This window comes from Nycticebus coucang, chromosome 13 (genome assembly GCF_027406575.1).
Source record: "Nycticebus coucang isolate mNycCou1 chromosome 13, mNycCou1.pri, whole genome shotgun sequence".
NCBI lineage: Eukaryota > Metazoa > Chordata > Mammalia > Primates > Lorisidae > Nycticebus > Nycticebus coucang.
Window position 1 is genome coordinate 101,057,247 of NC_069792.1, and position 21,196 is coordinate 101,078,442.

The 21,196-nt window shown below is 60.1% G+C and overlaps 1 protein-coding gene across 9 annotated transcripts in view; it reads left to right on the forward strand.

Annotated features, from left to right (window-relative positions):
- ADGRB1 (adhesion G protein-coupled receptor B1) overlaps nucleotides 1-17,528 on the forward strand; it is an 80,908-nt gene extending 63,380 nt beyond the window's left edge. For 4 of the 9 annotated variants that reach the window (XM_053558515.1, XM_053558512.1, XM_053558514.1 and 1 more), the window contains 8 exons: nucleotides 1,722-1,807; nucleotides 6,485-6,656; nucleotides 9,603-9,698; nucleotides 11,919-11,958; nucleotides 14,237-14,919; nucleotides 15,978-16,013; nucleotides 16,193-16,300; nucleotides 16,734-17,528. In XM_053558515.1, the coding sequence (XP_053414490.1) occupies nucleotides 1,722-1,807; nucleotides 6,485-6,656; nucleotides 9,603-9,698; nucleotides 11,919-11,958; nucleotides 14,237-14,919; nucleotides 15,978-16,013; nucleotides 16,193-16,300; nucleotides 16,734-16,931 (1,419 nt within the window). In that variant the 3' untranslated portion in view covers nucleotides 16,932-17,528. Of the gene's footprint in view, nucleotides 1-1,721; nucleotides 1,808-6,484; nucleotides 6,657-9,602; nucleotides 9,699-11,918; nucleotides 11,974-14,236; nucleotides 14,920-15,977; nucleotides 16,014-16,192; nucleotides 16,301-16,730 lie in introns of all 9 variants that reach the window. The other 5 variants (XM_053558509.1, XM_053558507.1, XM_053558513.1 and 2 more) reach the window with 3 other exon arrangements.
- The last annotated feature ends 3,668 nt before the right edge of the window (nucleotides 17,529-21,196 follow it).

Consider the following 21,196-nt stretch of genomic DNA (forward strand, 5'->3'; position numbering starts at 1 on the left):
TGCCAATGGCTGGGTGGCACTCCGGCCCTGCTCCCACCTGCCCTCAGGGCGTTTGGGTTGCAGGAGCTGGGCTGGCCACCGCCTCCTCTATCTGTGAGCCCTAAGCTCATCTGATAAATAGGCACCAGCTGCCACCTGCTGGGAGATAGTGTGGGTTGGGTGAGTGAGTAGATGGAGAGGGAGGAGGTGGATCAGGTGGACTGACAGTTGAAGGAAGTGTGCAGGGGGGGCCATGAGTGTCCCCTGAGCCCTGCTGCTTACCGCCATAGGGGTACCAGTGACAACCTTTCCTCCTTGGGCCTTGGACTTTTCTTCCCACTGGTTTCATACATCTGTGTGATGAGGAATGCAAGGCTGTGACAGGTGCACACAGGACTATTGTCCCCAGATCACAGATTAGCTGATGGCACCTGCCTGAGCTCACTGGCTCCGCTATGTCCAGCCATAAGTCGGGCTGAGCCAGCCAGCCTGTGTCCCCCTGTGGTGAAGCATCCTGACTTGCAGCATTTCTCAACCTGTGGGTCATCACCCAGAGGGAACTGTACGAAAGGGTTGAGGCGTTAGGAAGGTGGAGAACCACAGCTAGAGCCTTGAGTCTAGCTGCCCTTCCCCTCTGTGCCCAGGAGAGGGCGTCCGTATCCACAGAGTCCTGCTGCTACAGCGGCTCCACAGGGCTGCGCCACTCCTAGTGAGGGGCTGGGGCACAGGCTGGATGCAGCAGACTATGGGGGCTGACCATGCAAGGGACGAGTTGGGGAAGTCTTAGGGGCTGTAGACAGTGGGGCTGCATCCCTGGCCACTATTTCACAGCTCCCTCATTCTTCGAAGGCACCCAGGGTGAAGGCATGAGAATCAGGGGTGCCTATCAGTGTCTCTAGGGGCCTGGGGCTGGGGAAGGAAGACAGCCTGAGGCAGGAAGCCCCAGCCCCACACGTCCCCTCCCAGGACAAGCAAGGCCTGCTGCAGGCAGCATAGACAGGACGCCTTCCCCGCCTGGTCATGGCAGAAGATGAGGCTGATCAGGAAAGACAGTGCTGTTGGGCCAGCGGAGCCTCTAGTGTTAGAGTCTGGGAACTTCCCTTCAGGAACCAAGGGAGGCAGAGCCCTACATGTAGAATCACAAGCTTGGGGAGCTCTATGGCCGCAAAGCCATTCCCCCTAGGAGTCAGGGAGTGGATCCCTGATCCAGGGATCCAGAGCTGTGGAGCCGCTTACAGGGCCCTGGCAGGCAGCTCCTGCCTTGGGTGGTAGCTGGGGCAGCAGCACAGGAGGGAGACTTACCTTAGACAACAAGAAGAGCCTTCCGGGCTGCAGGGGCCCAGCTGGCGCAGTGCAGCTGGCATAATGGGAATGGTAGGGAGGTAAAGACCTCCGTCTGGAGGGAGGGGTGTCCTGCTCAGAGCAGAGCACAGGCGAAGTGTGTCCAAACCAGCATGCGGGGTGCCCCTGAGATAGGCCCTGGCCAGAGAGGCATCCGGGGCTGGTCTGCTGAGCACCTGGTGCTGGAGGGACTGAGAGCAGAGCAGAGATGCTGACAGTATGGGTGGCACCTGGGTGGCAACTAGAATTGTCACCAGAGGGCCCTAGCCTGACTAGGGTCTGCATGACAGAGGCACTGGAGGTGACACTTGGAGGGATGGGGGCTACCATTGGTGTGGCTGCAGTTGGCCCTGCACACGTGGGCAGTGCCGGCCCCGACCCCACCTCTCTCTGCCCACCAGGTGAACATGGTGATCGGGATCCTGGTGTTCAACAGGCTGGTGTCCAAAGATGGCATCACGGACAAGAAGCTGAAGGAGCGGGCAGGGTAGGGCCTGGGCCCAAGCTTCGCCTGCATGGAGCTGAGGAGACCCAGAGCCCACCCACTCGAGCTCCCCAGTGATGGGGGCTGCTCCATTGCCCAGACCAAGACTGCAGGGCCAGGGATCCCCGAGCAAGTGGGGAAACTGAGGCACAGAAAACAAAGACCTACTCAGGCTTATAGCCAGCCCTGGCCTCACTCTGTGCCTCAGTTTTTCCATCTGACCTGAGACACGGTGGGGCCCTGTAAGGTCCTCAGGAACAGTAAATCTGATTGTTTAGGAAGCACTAGGCTGGGTACTTGGCTCCCAGGCCTCCCCCAGCCCCTCCGCGAGGTTTGCTGTATGCCACCTGCCTGTGCAGATGGCTCAGGCCAGTGGGGCTTTCATCAAGGGAGGACAGTTCAGAGATAGGTGAGGCTGGGAGGACCTGAGCCCATGGGGCACACTGCCCTGTGGGTGGCAGGGGGCCCAGGTGAAGGCGAGAGTGGTGCTCAGGGCAGGACTGCTGCTCGGTCTTTCAGGGACAAAGCCCTGGTCACAGAGAGGGGCTGCACGGCATGGGCCTGACCACAGGCAGATGAGTCATGTGTGTCCTGCGGCCCTTGGAGCCCCTGCCTGTCCTCTCCTCTCTCTGTGCCCTCCTGCCTGACTGGTGTCTGCGTGAGGTCCTCGCCTCCCCTCTGTGCCCGTCCTGCTCAGTTGCTTGGTCTCTGTCTCTGTCTCTCCCTCTTCCCCTCCCCAGTGGACAAAAGCTTCGGGAAGCTTCCCCTTCGGTGCCTGGTTCTGGGCAGAAAGCAGCTGAGCTGGTGGGGGTGTCCTTGGGGGCCAAGAGCCTGGTTGTGAGTGGAGGCTAGAGCAGCCTTCCCTATGCCCCACCCAGCCCCTGAGCACACCGTCCTGCATGTGCTCCTGAGACAGGGCCACCCTGGTGTCTGAACACCGCAGACAAAGGTGGCAGCAGCCCCTCCAGCCCACCCAGGGCTGATCATCTTTACTTCTTAGAGTAACCATCCAGGCAGGTTCTGTTTTTACAGTCCCACCTGACAGCTGGGTAAACTGAGGTTTCAGAGGATGAGTCTCTGGTGGAGCTGGGACTCAAGCTGGGTTAGGCAGGTGCTAGAGCCCAGCTGTGGAGGTCTTGTGTGCTGCCCGCCCTGCCCAGTGCCAGCCCAGCGATGGGCATGCATACCCAGGAACATTCCCAGAATCACCCACGTAGATGGGAGGCACCCAGCACACTGGTCTGCACTCACGCGCACGGGCACGCCCACACCCACGAGGACCTGAGGGAAGCCACAGTCCAGCTCATCTCCCTCCTAGGTGCACAGGAAGTGGGGGTAGGATGGCACATGCTGCTTTGTGCAGACCAGAGGCAGAGTTCGCCCACCCTCAGCTGAGCGTGGTGCGTGGACAATGTACTGCCTCCCACATGCCTGGCCTGTGCAGTCTACAGCCCCAGGCTTGGGTTCCTTAGGTGGACAAGAGACCCCAGGGCCATCAGCCAAATTGTGGGGGCTCCAGGCTGGCCTCCCAAGTGGCTGGTTTTGCTCTTCTCTTTTGCCCTTGGTTTCCGCGAGAACAGCAGGCTTGCTTTTGTTTCAGCCTTGTAATTTCACTTGCAGTCAGCTGCCCCAGCCCCCCCTCGGGCGTGCCCTCAAATGTGCTGCTTGTGGAGCCCTCTCTGCCGCCGACGCCACCTCCGACGCCACCAGTAACGCCATGTTAGTGCCTCCTGGCTCGGCCCTGCCTGCGGGGCTCTGCTCTCTTCTAAGTCACGTTTTGCTTGTTTTATGTTTTCCTTTCATTTCTTTCTTTTCTGCCGTCCACTTTGGGTCTCTTGGGCCACCCCTTGCCTCCTTTGCTCCCCCAGGCTCCCTTACATCCTCCTGGCAAAGCGGCCGTAGGGTCTGGCTGCCCCTGGGACAGGCGTCAGGCAGGTGTGGCCATGGCACGCAGGTGGCAGCTGGGGAGGGCTGGGTGTGGGCCTGGGCCATGTGCACTTTTTTGGTTCCAGGAGCCCGACTGCCTGTGCAAAATTGGCACCGCAGGCGCCTGGGTCCAAGGCCCCCGCATCTCTCTGGCAGGGCAAGGGGACAGGGCCTGCCAAGTGGTCATCTCCTCCCTGTGTGAATCATGTGGTATATGTGATTGGTCCACACTTGTGTATAAATGCGTCTGTGTGTGTGACTGGAAATGGGTCAGTGTGTATGTACGTGTGTGATTGAGTATGGCAAATGTGCGTGTGTGAGCACCATGGAGCGCATAGGGGGCAATGTGTGCAGGAGTGAGCAGCCCCAGCCCAGGGAGGAGGGACAGCTGGCGCAGGCGTACTGGTGCGGCAGGGAGGGCACAGTGTGGGGAGCTGGCCCCAGCCTCTGGGCTTCTCGTCCCTGGGTCTCCCGTCTGTAGGACTGTGTGAGCCTCCACTGGAACAGGGTCAGGGGCACCAGCCTGGGAGGATGAGGCTGGAGGCTGAGCAAGGAGGGGGCTGAGCCTTGTGCCTGGAATCCACACTGTCCCCCGCCCCCAGGAGGACCCAGTTCTCTGGGTCTGGCATTGCCCTTTCTTCGCATCAGCAAGTCATTGTGGATGGGGGAATACGGGGGCCTTGGGGGTTCTGCCTGCTCCTTGAGGGGAAGGTCAGGCAGCAAGTCAGACATGGTGACCCCCACTCACCTCTGAGCTAGGAGTTCCCTTAACAGCTGCTGGACCCTCCCAGACTCCTTCACAACAGCCTCTGCAGAGGCCTTTGTTGGGCTGCACCCAGGGCAGGAGTGCTGTGCGGGTCCCCAGGCCTGGCCACTGCCAGCCGAGGACTGGCTGTAACGTGGGAGGCAGCGGGAAGATAACTCATGGAGGCTGAGGTGGCCGTGGGTGTGGGAGGATCACAGAACAGCCTGCTCTTTAGGGGAGGAGAGGAACAGGGCAGCCCCACCATCACGGAGGCCTAGAGCCAGGAGGGGCCCTGCTTGGCATCCCTCGGTCCTCCATTCGTACTTGAATGTCTACGCGGAGACTCCTTGGCACAGAGCAGATGGACCAGGCCCTGCCGGCCACTGCAGCCCAGCAGAGCAGCCTCGCCAGGGCAGGGCCTTGTGCTAGGGCAGGGCTTCCCTGAAAGGAGAACCTGCTGGGGCTGGGGGGGTCTTCAGGGCAACGCCTGGCTCTGGCCTGGACAAGAGGATGGGCAGCCAGGGGACGTCCCCTGGGGTCTGGGGGTGCTGGCTTGGGCAGGACCAGGAGCTCCAGCCCAGGCCCTTCTGTGGGTCAGTGGCTGCAGTTTCAGCCCTGGGCCTGCACATGTCGGAACCTGGGTAGGTGGTGGAGCCCAGTAGGTGATGACAACCGAGGCTGGCAACTCCTTCTCTGGGACAGCATCACCAGAGAAAAGCAGGGTCATGCCTGGGGCCGTGTTGAGGAGGAGATTCTAGGAGGCCGACGTGGCGGGCTGTGTCCACCCAGAGGTCCAGAGAGACAAGGGTGAGGACAGAGTTGTACCCTGGGGCTGAGAGTAGTGCTGTGGGAGCTGGGTCAGGGAGTGGGGAGCTGATCTAGCAGTTTGGTGGCAGCCTCTGCCTTCCGGCCCCTAACCAGGCCCTCTGCTATTGGAGATCCTTACCCTGACCAGACCCGTGGGCCTGCTCACCTCTCCCAGCCCCTGTGTCCAGTCCCAGCTCCACCTGCTCCTTAGGGGAATGGTAGGGGAGCCTGATGCCAGACCCACCCAATGTTGTGCGAAGAGTGTTGTGGGTCCCTGCAGACAGGCCTGATGAGTGGTCCCCAAGGCCATGTCAGTGTCAGGGATGAGGTCAAGGTATGTTCCCAAGCACCTGCTGGTGCCTCTGTCCATAGCCCCTGGAGGCCTCATTGTCACCACTGTGAGGACAGGGGAGCTGCTCAGGCCACACTTGGAGCTGAGCCAGGATGAGCAGGGGCCGGGCCTGTGTCTCCATGCAGGGCCTGTTAGGGGGCTCCTGGGGAGGGCGCCATGCTGAGGGGCAGCCCTGCAGGGGCCAGCAGGGCTCGGGAGGGGTGGGCAGAGCAGGCCCAAGAGGAGGAGAAGCCTGTCAGCCTGTCTGTCACTGTCTGTCTCTGTCTCCTCTGACCCTTGCCTGGCCTTGTTTGTCCTCTGTCCTCTGTCTCGTCCCTTTGCAGCTTCCCTCTCCCGGTCTCTGGGCTCTGGGGCTCTGCCCTCCACCCCTTGCCTGGACTAGCTAAGGCCTGCAGCTCTGCCAGCCCCTCCAGCTGCCTCCCTAACCCTTCCCCTAGATGGTCAGGAGCCCAGGCCTCTCCCCAAAACCCTACTCCACCAAGCCTAGACCTTCCCTCAGGCCCCCAGACCTCCCATGGGAGCCCTCCGGCTTCTGAGGGAGGTGCTGGGACCTCAGTGTTGACTGAGGGCTCCTCCCCAGAATGGGAAACAGTCTCAGGAGAGAGGGGAGGGCAGAGTGTGGGGAAGGACTGGTGGGGAGCCGTGGGGAGGAGAGAAGGTGCTGCAGGTCACAGCCTAGGGACTAGGGGCCTTGAGGGAGATGGACCCCAGAGAAGACGAGGGGCCTGGTGCCAATGCCCCATGGCAAAGGTGGGGCTCAGCCAGGTCCCCCATCAGGGCTTTGGGGTGGGGTGTCCCCTTGCCTGGCATGGGCACAGGGCGGGGCAGCGCTGACGCCCTCCGTCCCCAGGGCCTCCCTGTGGAGCTCTTGCGTGGTGCTGCCGCTGCTGGCGCTGACCTGGATGTCGGCTGTGCTCGCTGTCACCGACCGCCGCTCCGCCCTCTTCCAGATCCTCTTTGCGGTGTTCGACTCCCTGGAGGGCTTCGTCATCGTGATGGTGCACTGCGTCCTGCGCAGGGAGGTGCGTCCTCACTCTCCCCGACACCATGCGTGCCCACAGTGTCTGTCCACATGGCTGCGAGTAGCTGGCGGTGCCCTTGCGGGGGGACTCTGGCGAGGCCTGATGCTGCTGTGGGCTGCAGCAGCCCTGCAGGCTGAAAACCACACAGCAACTTCATGAAGGGTGCGGTCAGGCCTGCCAGGGGCTTTGCTCACTGCCATGTCCACTTCCTGAGGATGCCCTGCCACCCAGAGGTGCCTGGGGTGGATGGGGTGACAGCAGCAGGCAGAGCCTACGGGAATGTGGGAGCCAGCAGAGATAAAACAGCTTTCAGGGTGGCTGAAACTCTTGCTTCTAGCATTTTTCTGGACCTTTCTGGAAAGTGCCTATAGAAGGTTTTTGCCAAACTGCATCCTGACTACCTTGTGGCTGTTGGCAGTGATGAGGATGAAGCATCCAGACCTCCCGGAGGTGGAAGTGTGGGAGCACATGCACATTGACACCCACAACTAAGACACCTGCCTCTAGATCAGAGCCAGGACGCGGGTAAAGGCCCACAAGTGGGGTGGGTTACTCCCTCGGAAGATGGCAAAGGGCCTCTCTAAAAGCACACAGATTTGGAAGGACAAAGAGAAAGAGGTGATGGCAGCAGCAGAGCTGGGAGGCTGGTGAGCAGGATGAGGATGTGAACTTGGCCAGCCAACACAGCCTGGCCGCAGACTGCCACAGGAGCCACAGGGACCCAGGGGGACTTGGCCTCTGGGGCAAAGGAAATCTATGCTCTTAAGTGGCAGTTTCCATCCTGTCTTGGACTGGCGGGGCTGCCCAGTCCAGCCTCCCCAGTGTGGGTCCTCACTAGGTCCCCACTGGCCTGGGGGATGTATATGCAGTGACCCTCGGTCACCCTCCAGTTCAGCCTCCTGGGTGGACTGCGGGTAGGTTTGAACACCCTTCTCCAGGGGCTCAGGTCACCAGGAGAAACAGGAGGAGGAAGATGGGAGTTCCCAAGGTCCAGCACCTACAAATGTCCAGCTGGGCCATGATCCAGGATGAGCAGTGAGCTTCCAGCAGAGCCCTAGACCAAACCAAACAAATAGGAAATGGAATGTGGGGACAGAGACGGCCCATGAAGCTTCACAGACCCGTCCTCTGAGACCAACTCGAGGTCTTGGCCATTTCCTCCTGTCAGTGAGTCTCACAGCAGCCTTCTCACAGCCCCTAACAGGACTGACCAGCCCTGCACAGAGCTCGCCACTGAAGGGGACTGGGGGCCGGGCAGTCTGGCTCCCGAGTCAAACTCTTGGCCCTTGGCTGCCCGGCTTTTGTGAAACAAGAACAGCAGCCTACCTAAAAGGAACATTCCAAGAACAAAAAGAGCTTCTAGAAGTTAAAACTGTGAGATCAGCAGGTGCTTAGTAGAGGGTGAGGTAGTAGAGGGTGATCTCCCACACCATGGGAAAGACAGGAGTTGGTGAGAAGATTTCTAAGGCAACCAGAGGGTGAAGTGGAGGGGTCTGATGGAGGAGCGGAGGCAGCAGTGAAGAGGAGGACTCCCCACGGAAAGGGGGCAGAGCACTGGCCCTGTGCTCTTCAGACCTACATGTGGTCTCCTTGCTGGGAAACTTCAGAATGGGGAGGAGGGGTGGGGGCAAAGGGGACCCTGTGTCCCCAGACTTCTCCTAGTCTTTGAATTCCCAGCCCCTTACAGGGGCTCTGTGTGATAGGGTCACCCAGGGAGGGAGGGAGGGGCCCTGCCTCCTGGCCAGGTGGTCAGGCCTCAAGCTCTGCCCAGGTCCTCAGCCTCAGGAGGCTGCTGCTAGGAGATATGTGAGGGAGATGGGCCAAGCAGGGGCCATACTGGGCTGTGCAGGTGGCCCTATGGGCTAGGGACATTCATCCAGGTAAGTCCCTCATCTGTGCAGTAAAGCCTGGGTCTCAGGTCTGACACTGGCCAGGTGACGGAACTCTGGGAGTCGCAACTCTTCAGATCTGCCTATCCTGGGTCATGGTCTGGGCACACAGCAGGTGCTCAGCAGATGTCTGTGGGCAGCTCCCCAAGGGACAAGCTGGAGGACATTGTGTCCTGGCGTGAGTTTGACTCGCAGTGCTCCTTCCATCCCGATCTGCCTGGTGGGGGGTGGGCTGCACATGCTGAGCCCCTCATAGCAACAAGAAGAAGAGTGCTGAGAAGGGACCGAGCCCTGGGGCTGGGGTGGACAAATGTGTTCCTGGCAGCAAAACCACCTTCTTCCTCTCCAGCTCCCACTCAGGACACCTCCTCCAGGGAGCCCTCTGTGCTCTCACAGCTCCAGACAGTTCCCTTTGCACACTGTTGCCCCTAGAACATCTACTCGGGAAGATGAGAGCTCTCCCTGATGGACAGGGAGCCACCCATTCCCTCCTGTGTCCTGAACAGATGACATCTGCATAGCGGGCAGTGCCTTTCTTTTGATGAGCTCTGTGCCGGCTGCCTGCTAGGGTTGTCCCCTGCCACCCCCATGGGACTGCTCCCATCACTGGTGGGGCACATTGTTCTTAGTGATGCGTCTGAGTGAAGGAGTGGGCCTGGCCACCCACCCAGCAGCCCTCACACCCTTGATGGACTTGCATCAGCAGAGAGGGCCCAGGGCAGTCAGCAACTCAGTTGGTGACTCAGAACAGTCCTGGACCCGCTTCAGACGGATGGCAGGTTGTCTCTGGCAGACTCTGGCCAAGAGGGCCTGGAGTGTGCTCGGGAGCCCTGCAAGACTGAATCGTGCTACAGAGGCCTGAGAACCTCAGAGGAAAGCAGGGCCAGGCTGTGCTCTGTCGCTTCTCCACCACACAGGTTGTGATCCTGCAGACAAGTGGCAGCCCTGCACAAGGAGCCCCCACTGCCACGGCTGGGGCACCTGCCATGCAGATGCTGCTCCTGGTGGAGCTCCTGTGCCTCTGCTGCCAGCTCACACTCTGAGCTCTCCTCCCCAGGTCCAGGATGCTGTGAAATGCCGTGTGGTTGATCGGCAGGAGGAAGGCAACGGGGACTCCGGGGGCTCCTTCCAGAATGGCCACGCCCAGCTCATGGTAGGACTCGGAACCTGGCCCCAGCAGCCCCGTTAGGAAGAACTCTCAATCCAGTTTGCAGTTGGGGAAACTGAAGCCTGCCAAGGTGAAATCACTGGCCCAGGCTTTCCATCTGAGAAGGGCTGAGTTGATGAGGAGTTAAGCGGAGGCTGGTGCCCACCCTATGCCCAGGCCCTGGTGCCTTCTGTCCAGACACCACCCTCTACTTGTCACCTGCCCTCCTGCTCCTGACACTTCCCTCAATCCCACCCCAGGGAAGGACCGTGCCTCACTTAGCTTTCACCTGGGGCTGCCTTTCTACCCTCAGGGAACCCCCACCTGCCACCTCTACTGTCCTGCACCCGGCCACTGCCTCCTTCTGGGCTCTCCCTCTGCCTCCTGCAACCCAGGTCCCCCAGGTACCAGGCTCCCGCATGTGAAGGCCCCTGGCCATTCCCGATGGCCCCTCAAGCCCACAACATCCCCACCTCAGTACCTTCCTCCTTGCAGTCCTGTGTACGGGGCTCCTCCTCCCGCCTCCATCGCCAGACCTGCCCCCCACACTGGTCCTTCTGCCTCGGCTCCACAGCATGGAAGGTGGGACTACACGCCTTTCCACAGGCCCGCAGGCCCCAAGGCCCCAGCAGCCACTTGCCCTGGCCTTGTCTGGAACCAGGCCCCACAGTTCTGTGTGCTGGACCGACTTCTTGCCCTTCTCGGGTCACGTGCTCCTGGCTCACCTCCTCCAGGGGGCCCTCCCTGATGCCAGCCCAGGCGGCACAGGACCTGGTCACAACCTGGGGACCTCCCCTGGTTAGCATTTGGGATCTGCTGCCCACTGGCATTGAGTGAACCTGGCTTGCCACAGGTGTTCCCTGGGTCTTCGAGCAGTCTGGCCTCCTCCTGGTGGTTGTGAGGGTCACAGGCAGGGCCACAGCAGATGCCAGCATCCAGCCCCAGTGGGTGGGGGCCAGGTCATCATGTCCAAGTGCACCCCTAGCCTCAGTGTCTCCATCCAGAAACCATCAGGTCTCATGGGTCCCAACACATATTTGTCCTCTTGGGGCACAATTTCCCTTCCACTGACACTTCTCCTGGTCTCACTTCTGACCTCAGGTGACTACTTTGTCATCTCCAGCCAACCAGGTGTGAGATGAAGGGCCTGCAGCCCTGTGGCCCCTGGAGAAGGACACCCAGGCTTAGATGGGTGCTAGACGCCTTTCCACAGGCACACTTGCCCTGGCCTTGTCTGGAACCAAGCTCCCTGAGGGTAGGCATGGGTCACACACTCATGCCTCTGCAGGAGCTGTAGCAGGGACCACTGAGGTGGTGGAGGGGTGGCTGAGCCTGACCCCACCTCTTCCCAGGGCCGTGGTGTGGGGCCCCCTTGGTAGGGCGTGGGGACAGAGAGTTGTGGTACCACAGGCCAAGGACCGCTCTGAGAGACTGAGCCCAAGGGGTTGGGGGCCAGCTGCTGCACGATGCCTTGGAGAGAGAATACTGTGTGCCCCACACATGTGCACGCTCACATGCACAGCCTCGCACATGTGCGCACACGCACAGACACATGCACACTCATGTGTGCACACATGCGCACAAGGCACAGACATGTACACATACACAGCACTTACACACGCACATGCGCACTCATAGGCACAGACATGCGCACTCATAGGCACAGGCATGGACACGTGCACACTCAGACACGCACACGTGCACACAAGGCACAGACATACACAGCACTTACACACACATGCACACTCTTAGGCACAGACACACAGTTGTACACAAGGCACTCAGACATATTCATACACAGCATTTACACACATGCGCGCTCATAGGCACAGACACACATGTGCTCACTCAGACACAGACACGCACAGGTGCACACAAGGCACTCACAGACATACACAGCACTCACACACATGCGCATCATAGGCACAGACACGCACACGTGTACACAATACACTCACAGACATACTTAAACCCAGCACTTCTACACATACACAAACACGCACACACTCATAAACACAAAGTCACACATATACAGGCCAGAGCACTCAGGTACACTCCCGTGGGCCAGCAGACAGGGTTATTTGTGACAACATGTCAGCTCACAGGCACCCTTGGGGGTCTGGACTCCCGCACCCTCACGAGCCTGCACACGTGCACACCTTGCCAGCAGCAGCCCACCCATCCTCGGCTGTGGCTCTTACCCACTCTGCTGTCCCTGTCTTGCAGACTGACTTCGAGAAGGATGTGGATCTGGCCTGTAGATCAGGTGAGCGCCTGACAGGTGAGAGCGACAGGTGGCCAGCCCGGCCCACCTGCTTCTTTCTCTTCACCCCGAGCATGTCTCTGTGTTGTCCATCTCATCCATGACTCCCTCCCCCAGCCTTTCCTCGTGGCCCCTGGTCAGCGCAGGGAGACTCAGGCCCACGTGGCAGTGACCTCAGCCTTCATGCCTCTACCCCTAGCCATTCCCCAGAGGCTGAAAGGATGGTTTGTGGGGCATGAGAAGAAGCTTCCAGAACTCTGTCCTGGAACCACTGGTCAGCAGGTGCTGGTGGAGATCTTATATGCCTCCCATACCTGACCCAGCACCTTCTCCCCATCCACAATGACCCCCAGACAAGAGCACAGTCCTATCCTCAGCATCCCACAGCCCCTTCGTCCACCCGCATCTTCCTTATGGTTGAGTAAGACCTGGGGCCACCCTCCTCTGCCCCACCTTGCCTCTGCCTCCCATCTGTGTGGCCTTTACATCATCGTCATCATTGTCTGAGCACAGGCAGAGGCAGGTGGAACTTCCAGACTGGGGGGATGTCAATGACAGCAGGAGGGGAGTAGGGGGAAGGGCCAGGCACTGAGCAAGGAGGGAGGACCCTCCCCACCCTCCAGGTACCAGGCAGCAGTGAGTGTTTCTTTCCCTGGCTCTGCTCTGGGAAAGGGCTGGTGGTACAAGTGGCATCTCTCTTAGCTGTGGAGTGGCCGAATGGCCATGCTCCCTCAGGCAGTCATATGTTTGGAGGTGCACTTTCTCTAGAGATGATCGTGGTGACTGGCTTGAGAAAGCATGGATGGGGAGTGATCCAGCCCCAAACTCTCTAAGAGGCAAACCCAAGACTTGGGGGCATCAGGTGGTGTGGCCCAGCCTGCTTGGGTGTGCACTGGTCTCTCTCTGCCCCTGGCTCCATCTCTGTGAGACAGCCATGCGGCCGTCTGGGTCATGTGTGGGTGTGTAGTGAGTGGCCATGGCTGCCGGTGGGGGCCACTCGGCAGTGCTGAGCACGTCCTGGGGAGACCTTGCTCTTGGCAGGTAGAGGGGCCCAGACGCCCCAGGGAGGGGCCTGGGGCCTGGAAGGAGACTGGATCTTGCCCGTCAGCAGCTGGGTGTGTGCAGGGAAGGCAAACAGACCCATATGCTGCACTGGGTGCGGCCCTGCCTTGGTGAACAAAGCATGGGTGTTACAGAAGGCAGGGTCCCCAGTGCTGGTGGCTGTGGGGTGGCCCTGGGGACAGGTGATTCCTGAGGTGCAGAGCTGAACAGCTCTGGTGGAGAAGGTGGCAGGCCATGCCAGAGGGGGTGGAGGGGTGGGTGAAAGGCAGACAGTGTTGCCATCCAGAAGGTGGCGAAAAGGACCCAGATTGATGGGTCCTGAGGGGACCAGAGAAGGGCATGGCCAGGAGAGTGAGTGGCACTGGGGGCCAGAGGCCAGCCCAGTGTGGTATGGGAGCCTGTTCACTAGTCAGCATGGGACAGAGAGGGAAGGGCAGGGCAGGCTTCCTGAGGAAGAGCCCCACGTCTGGATCTTTGGGGAGTGGAACCTCCAGAAGAGCAGGTGGAGGGTGGATGCCCATCGGGTGGGGGTGGCAGCTTTGGGCTCTCCCCACTGGCCAGTGGAAACTGACTCAATTGGCAGGTAGGGCGTGGGGCAAGCTGGAGCCTAGATTAGAGGTCAGAGAAGCCTGTGCCCTGCACAGCCACTGGGAGAGAGAGGGCTGGGTGGGTGATATTCGCCTCCTGTGACCAGGTGGCTGTCAGGACAGAGGCCAAGAATCAGGTGAAGGTTTACAGGCTGTGAGGTGTGGCCACCAAAGAGGAGCTGTGACAGAAGGTGCAGGGCCCCAGGGAGCCTGGCTGGCTGCATAGCTTCTGGGCAGCTGTTGGTCTCAGTCCAGGCCTCCTTGTCCCCCACTGACTCAGAGCTGGGGCCAGGCCATTGTGGCCGTGATAAGGAGCTGTGTCCTTGGCATATGGGGCAGCCCTTAGCTGCTGGGGAAGTCAGTATGTGGGTGGTAGCCATTTTTCCTCTTGGGTAACTTGCTGGGAGAGGCATCCATGTGGCAGCCCCAAGGCAAAGGAACCCCAACTGCCGCAGCATCAGTATGAGGGGTGACACATGCCGGAGGTCAGCCAGGAGGGCGGGACCCAGCTGCATGCAGTGGGGCTCTCAGGAGGCAGCGGCAGCCGACTGGGGCCTCTTCTGCTGGGGACCATCCTGTGCTGCCCTGACCACCTCTGCCTGTCCTTGTTTTCTCCCCTATGGCCCCTACAGTGCTGAACAAGGACATCGCAGCCTGCCGTACCGCCACCATAACCGGCACGCTAAAGCGGCCATCACTGCCAGAGGAGGAGAAGCTGAAGCCAGCCCACAGCAAGGGGCCGCCCACCAACTTCAACAGCCTGCCCGCCAACGTGTCCAAGCTGCACCTGCACGGCTCGCCCCGCTACCCTGGTGGACCCCTCCCCGACTTCCCCAACCACTCGCTGACCCTCAAGAAGGATAAGGCACCCAAGTCCACCTTTGTTGGTGATGGGGACATCTTTAAGAAGCTGGACTCAGAGCTGAGCCGGGCCCAGGAGAAGGCTCTGGACACGAGCTACGTGATCCTGCCTACAGCTACGGCCACACTGCGGCCCAAGCCCAAGGAAGAGCCCAAGTACAGTATCAATATTGACCAGATGCCCCAGACCCGCCTCATCCACCTCAGCACAGCGCCTGACGCTGGGGTGCCCGCCCGCAGCCCACCCTCCCGCGAGCCACCCCCTGCCCAGCCTCCACCACCCCCACCACCCCCACCCCCACCACCCCAGCAGCCCCTGCCCCCACCACCCACCCTGGAGCCCGCACCCCCCAGCCTGGGAGAGGCCGGGGAGCCTGCGGCCCACGCAGGACCCAGCACAGGAGCCGGGACCAAGAATGAGAATGTCTCCACCTTGTCCATGAGCTCCCTGGAGGTAAGGAGGCAGGTGGACCCCAGCCAGCAGGGCCAGTGGGGCCACTGTGGGTTTGGGCTACAGCAGCCAGAATCATCCCTGCCAGCAGGAAGGGGCACAGACGTTGTGTGGGGTGGGATGGGCTGCCCTGGGCTTGCACTGCTGGCTGGTGACCAGCCTAACCCTGGACTCAACACACTCACTCTGCCTTCCAGCCCTTGGGATGGAAGCTTATACACAGAATGTGCTGCCTGTCACTGGTACCCACTCCAGGCCCAGCAGGGGTGGTCTCACCCCATTTCAGAAGGGTCCAAGGGAATGTACCATGGGGAGTGAATCAAGGCTACTGGGTGTCCAGGGCACCACAGCTCTGCATTGAAGAGCTAAAGCCTTCAGTAGCCCCAGCTCTGCCTACAGGGTGAGGGCTCAGAGACAAGGCGGCAAAACTGCCCCCCCTTCCCCATCCCCACCCTGCACCCGGGACATGTTCCCGCCTCCTGGCTCTCAGCCTCTGGTGATGTGGCCCTTGTTCACAAGTTCTCTGTCGAGGTCCCAGCTCATGGCCCTGCATCAAGGTCTCCTCAGCCCTCGGGAGCATGTCCTGGGCAGACCCAAGCAGGACACCCTGGCCCAGTCCTGGTGCTGGTCTCTGACACCCAGTGTGTAGCTGAGAGCTGCCTCAAGTAGGGCTGTCAGGCCCCTTTGAACTGAAGGTGGGAGGGTGAGGGCATCTGTAGCTTACCTCCTTACAGGAGGAGCTCAGACTGAGCTGAAAGAGGGGCACTTCCCTGAGAGGCCCACCTGCTGGCCTGTCACTGTCATCTCAGCTTCTGACTGTTTCTCTGCTGCCCCCGTAGGCCCCCCAACTTTGCTCCTGGCCCTCTAACTGGATTCTCTGTGTGTCCAGGGAAGGGCCCTTGCACTGGAGCCTGGGCACTTGGTGGACACCCCAAACGCACGTCCCCAGCTCTCCTGAAGACAGGCAGAGGGTCAGGGGGACTCAGAGAGAGGCCTGGACTTGGGGCCTAGGAGATTTCAGGAAAGCTTTGCAAATGCTCACAAAGTCCTTCTTCCCACAGCGGCGGAAATCGCGGTATGCAGAACTGGACTTTGAGGTGGGTCCTGAAGTCCCCTCCCCTGACACATAGGGCCACGCCTGCTCTGACCCCCCCATGGCCAAGGGGCTGGGGCCACTCCAGCAGGCAGAGGGCTAAGTCCCCAGGGGCCGAGGTGGGGCGGACAGGCCAGTGCCCCTCCTGGCTCAGGACTCTGCCCCCTCCCCGGCCACCTGCAGAAGATCATGCACACACGGAAGCGACACCAGGACATGTTCCAGGACTTGAACCGGAAGCTGCAGCACGCTGCGGAAAAGGACAAGGACACGCCCGGCCCCGACACCAAGGTCTGGAGGGCAGGGGGCCTTGGTGGATCTTCTCCCTGTGCCTTGCCCATGTCCTTCACTCCTTCATCCCACCCTTCCTGAGGACCAGCCTGACCCTAACTGCTAGGAAGGTGGGGCACACAGGTGTGGAAGAGCGGGAAGGCCGGTAGTGCCCATTGTCACACCAGGGCCGGGCAGGAAGGGCTGCACCAGGCCATAGGTCTGGACAGCACTGGGGCCTCCAGGCTCCCCTTCCCTTCAAGCCCCGTCCCTGCCCCAATCCTAGGGGCTGCCACCCTGGCAAAGCCTAGTGAGGAGATGGGCTCACGCTGCTGCCCGCCTGCTCTGCCATCCTCCCACCTGCTCTGGCCCCTCCTCACTGACCTGCTCCCTGTCTGCCTCCTCTTCTCCTTCCCTATCTATGTCTCCCCTCACCCCCCGGATTCCCCAGCAGCCAGAAAAACAGCAGACACCCAACAAGCGGCCCTGGGAGAGTCTCCGGAAAGCCCACGGGACACCCACGTGGGTGAAAAAGGAGCTGGAGCCACTGCAGCCGTCACCACTGGAGCTGCGGAGTGTGGAGTGGGAGAAGTCGGGGGCCACGATCCCGCTGGTGGGCCAGGACATCATTGACCTCCAGACCGAGGTCTGAGTGGGCGGGCGGCAGCCACGCACTGGGCCACGGAGGAGGGATGCTGCTCTGCCCGCTTGTGCTGCAGGACGGGCACAGACACACTCGTGGGCGGCGGGCCAGGCCCGCGCCCCGGCCTCAGGGCGCTCGGACGGCGGCCAGGCAGAGGGCCCACAGTGCTGGGGCCAGAGCCAGACGGAGGACAGGAGGCAATGGCCCGGCCGGGGCACAGGGCTCCAGAGGCCAAAGGTGCCTCAGACTCTGCCCTCCTCGGGCTGAGCACCGGTGGGCAGGTGGGCGGTCACAGTGGACGGCGGTCACAGTGGACGGGCCCAGCGCTACTAGCGTCCCCAGGGCACCCGCCTGAGCTGCTGCTGCAGAGGACCAGCCTGCTTGGCCCGGCCGGCCTGGCACCGTTTTTTAGACACCCCCACCCCCTCGGGAAGCAGCCAGCCCCTACACCTTCCAGGGCCCTGGGCCCCCAGACCCAGCGGAGAGCACAGCCCTCTGACCCATGTGGCCCCCAGGGGCAGGACTGAGCCCCCCTCCAGGAAGAAGTGGGGGGAATCTATTTTTTCTCTCCTTTTCTTTTCTTCAATAAAAAGAATTAAAAATCCACACCTGTGTGATTTTCCCCTGTGCAGCCTAAATGGCCCCGGTCACTGGGGTGGGCTTTGTTGACTGGCCTTGGTGTCTTCTGTCCTTGGGCAGAGGGTGATGGGGACCAGGGAGGCCCTTAGCTTTTGCCCATGTGGCTCTGGGTGGATGTCGGCTTTGGACTCCCACACCGGCACACCTGTTCCTGTGTCCCATCTGGTGGGGCTGTGGGAACATCCTGGGGTGCCTGAGTGCTGGAACCCACCCCCCATTCCCTCCAGCCCCTCAGTGGGGACACATTTGACTTTCCTTGTTCCCTGAGTCATTTTCAGGACGGAAAAAGTCAACAGTGAGAAAGATGTAGGAGCAGGCGGTGGGTGCACCTCCATCCCACCAACCTCAGTGGACTTCAATCTCCCCAGACCCCTGTCCTGTGCTCCCCTCGGTCCTGGGGCAGGCTGAGCCCCAGTGCTGGGAACTTCCTGTCCTCAGGCCTGTCTGACTAGGGGCAGGAATGGGGGGCACTGTGAGCAGGCCTAGAGACTCCTGCAGAAGCCCTGCCCTGCCCCGACCCGAGTCCTGCTGCCACTGCCACCAGGTCTCTAAGGAGCTTTGGGGGCGCGTTCCAGTCTCCATGTTGCTGCACTCCACGTCTCCAGCAGGGGGCGGCCTGAGCCCTTGCAGGAAGCCTGGCCCAGTGTGGGGAGAGTGGGGCACTGGCCTGGCCTCCTCCCTTAGACTGCACCCACCCTGGGGGTTGCCAGGGTGAGAAAACCTGGCACAAAACCTGGGCCTGTGAGGTCCCCTCCTCAAGCCCCACAAATCCCAACTCCCATTGGACCCCTCAAGGCAGTGGACAGAGGCCGCTGGCCCTGAGGACATGATGTGCAGGGTGGGCCATGTGGAGGCCCCAGGACCTCGAGATGATGGCCCCTGACCATGTCATCCAAAATGAAAACATTGCCAAGGCCAGACACAAAAGGGTCACCGCCTGTCCTGGGCCCTCTGCAGCCATGCAGGGCTTGTCATGACTGCTCTGCTCAGCTCCTGCACGTCTCACTGTGCAGATGTGAACACGAGCCCCGCGGGGCTCGCCCACAGTGGGGCCTGCGCAAGGAAGTTGCCTGGTGGGTGCAGTGACTGCAGTGACTGAGGGTGACTGCGGGTCACCACATTGAATGGGAGGAGGTAAGTGGACGCACAGGCAATGTATCTGCAGCCACCCAGTGGCGGTGCGAAGGCCCCTAGGTGCCAGTAGGGAAGTATAGTCCCTGAGCCACAGATCTAAACTCCCTCAAACCTGGATTTTTGCTGAGACTTGGCAACAAAATCTGGCCCCAACTGGGCCCCAGAAGGCATGTATACACGGGCATACTGCAAGGGAATTAATGCCATTTGATTATAGCCCCTCCTGAGGGGTTCAGTGACTATCACGCACACATGGTGCCACCTCTCTGGACCCGTACAGATCATGAATCCCATACCCACCTGGACAGGGTTTCAGGTGCCAAGCTGTGGGCTGTGGTCCTCCTCTCCTCCTCCAGAAGTAACAGACGGAGCTGGAGGAACCCTAGAGCATACGGAGAGAAAACCAAGCCCCCTGCCCCTGTTGCCGAAAGAAGCACAGAACACAGGCCAGGGTCTTGAGAGCTAGGCTTCCACTCGGGGCGCCACTGTCCTTGGCGAGTGACTGGAGCAGGTTCTTGGCCAGCCTCTTGACCTCCCCAGCCTCTGCCCATGCCCAGCACCACTTACAACAGAAGCTACAGCAAAACAAAGTAAAACAAACAGCAAGAAGGACCTAAGCCACACATTTACTGCATTCAAGGCAAACAACTCAGAACAGTGTGTGCTGCTGGGGCCAGGACTCAGCATGTGACCAGGATCAGGCTTCAGTGTGAGACCAGGATTAGGGCTCGGTGTGGAACCAGGCTCAGAGTTCAGTGTGACCAGGATCAGGGCTCAGCGTGAGATAAGGATCAGAGTTCTGTGTCACCAAGGTCATGACTCAGTCTGTGGGCAGAATCTAGTTTCTCCTCCATTCCTGCCCCTCCCTCACAGGAGGCCTAGGCTAGACTTGGGGAAACTATATCCCATGTGCTACCTCAGCCTGACTGTTCACAGCTGTTCATAGTCCATGACTGCCCCTCGTGATGATTCATCACAGAAATTACTGTCTGTTCTCTTATATCTTTCAGAGCAGGAGGCTGGCCAGGAATGGTCCCATAACCCTTGAGACCTTCTTGTGGTGAGCCCTGTGCTGGCTTGTGCATGAGGTTGGGACCATGGAGACGCTCAGCACTGGGACAGGTGCCTCTCCTCAGACGCACGCTGGTTTCCCTCTACTCCATCCAGCTATGCAGAGCTGGGACACCCAGACTCAGGGGTGTCCCACAGGCAGTGAGAACAAGCCCTGCTCTGCTGGCTCTGACTCAGGACCACACACAGTGGGTAGCTTTCCCAAGGGCACTAGTGGCACCTCCACCTGCCACTCCCTCCAACCAGAAGCCACTTCTCTTCCATGGAGTCCAGACTAGTCAGGTCACCAGAGAGATCTTCCTGGGCCTGTGTCCCCTCGGCTGTTCTTGGCCTCCTTGTGCAAGTGTCACCCTCCTTGGCAACCTGTCCCTGGTGAAGCTAAGACCTTCTCCTCTGCCGTCACCAGCACCACCCTGCCCTAGGGAGAACCATGGGGCTGAGAATGGTGGTGGCGTCTGTGAGGGGCAGGAACACTGGCAGGCCAAATGTGGTGATAACATTGTGTAGATATGTTTGGGACTGGAGATGTTGGCAGTGATTGTGGTGACGGTGGTGATAATAACACTAACAGTGGGGTGGAGATGGTGACGGAACTGATGATGGTGGTGGTGGTGGTGGTGGTGGTGCTGGAAAGAGATCTCCGTTGCTGGCAATAGTGTTTATGGGATTGAAATTGATGATCTCACCAGCTTCCTCTGTCTTCCACTTCTACAGATTGAGAGTGTCTGGAGAATGGATGGATAGGTGGATGGGTCGATGGATGGTGGGTAGGTAGATGGATGGATGGACAGATGAATAGAAGAATGAATGAATGGATGGGTAAATGGATGGATGGACAGACGGATGGATGGATGGTTGTATATGGATGGACAGACAAATGGATAGATGGATGGATGGGAGATGGATGGATGGGCGGATGGCTGGCTGGCTAGCTGGATGGCTGGATGAATGAATAGGTGGATGGGTAGATGGATGAATGGAGGAATGGAAGGAAGAACACATAAGGACAATGCCTAGAGTCTCTGAGTCATTGTGGGGAGTGGAGTTGACAGGAGCAGCAGCTGCCCAGGCACTGTGCAACTTGTCAGCACCCACACTCCTAAAATGTGGAGGAAGCTCTTTCTCACCTGACTTCTGTCTCTGCTTCTCCTTCCTGTCACCGACACAAAGGAGAAGGTTGCCCCCCTGCCCTGAGTGGCCTTGCCTCTAAGCTGGCTAGAGGCTCCTTCTTGCAAAATCCTTCGTAAGTACCCCTCTCACCCCACTTCCCTGGCCCCTATCCAGCAGGAATCAAATCTGCTGTCATGAAGTCCTTCCTCGAGTCTAACCTCCACGGTTTGTGCTGCAGTGTGAGAGGGCTCCTATTCCCATCAGCAGATCCTGTTCCTCAGTTTTTACTCATCTACTCCATCTATCCTGACTGGCTGCCC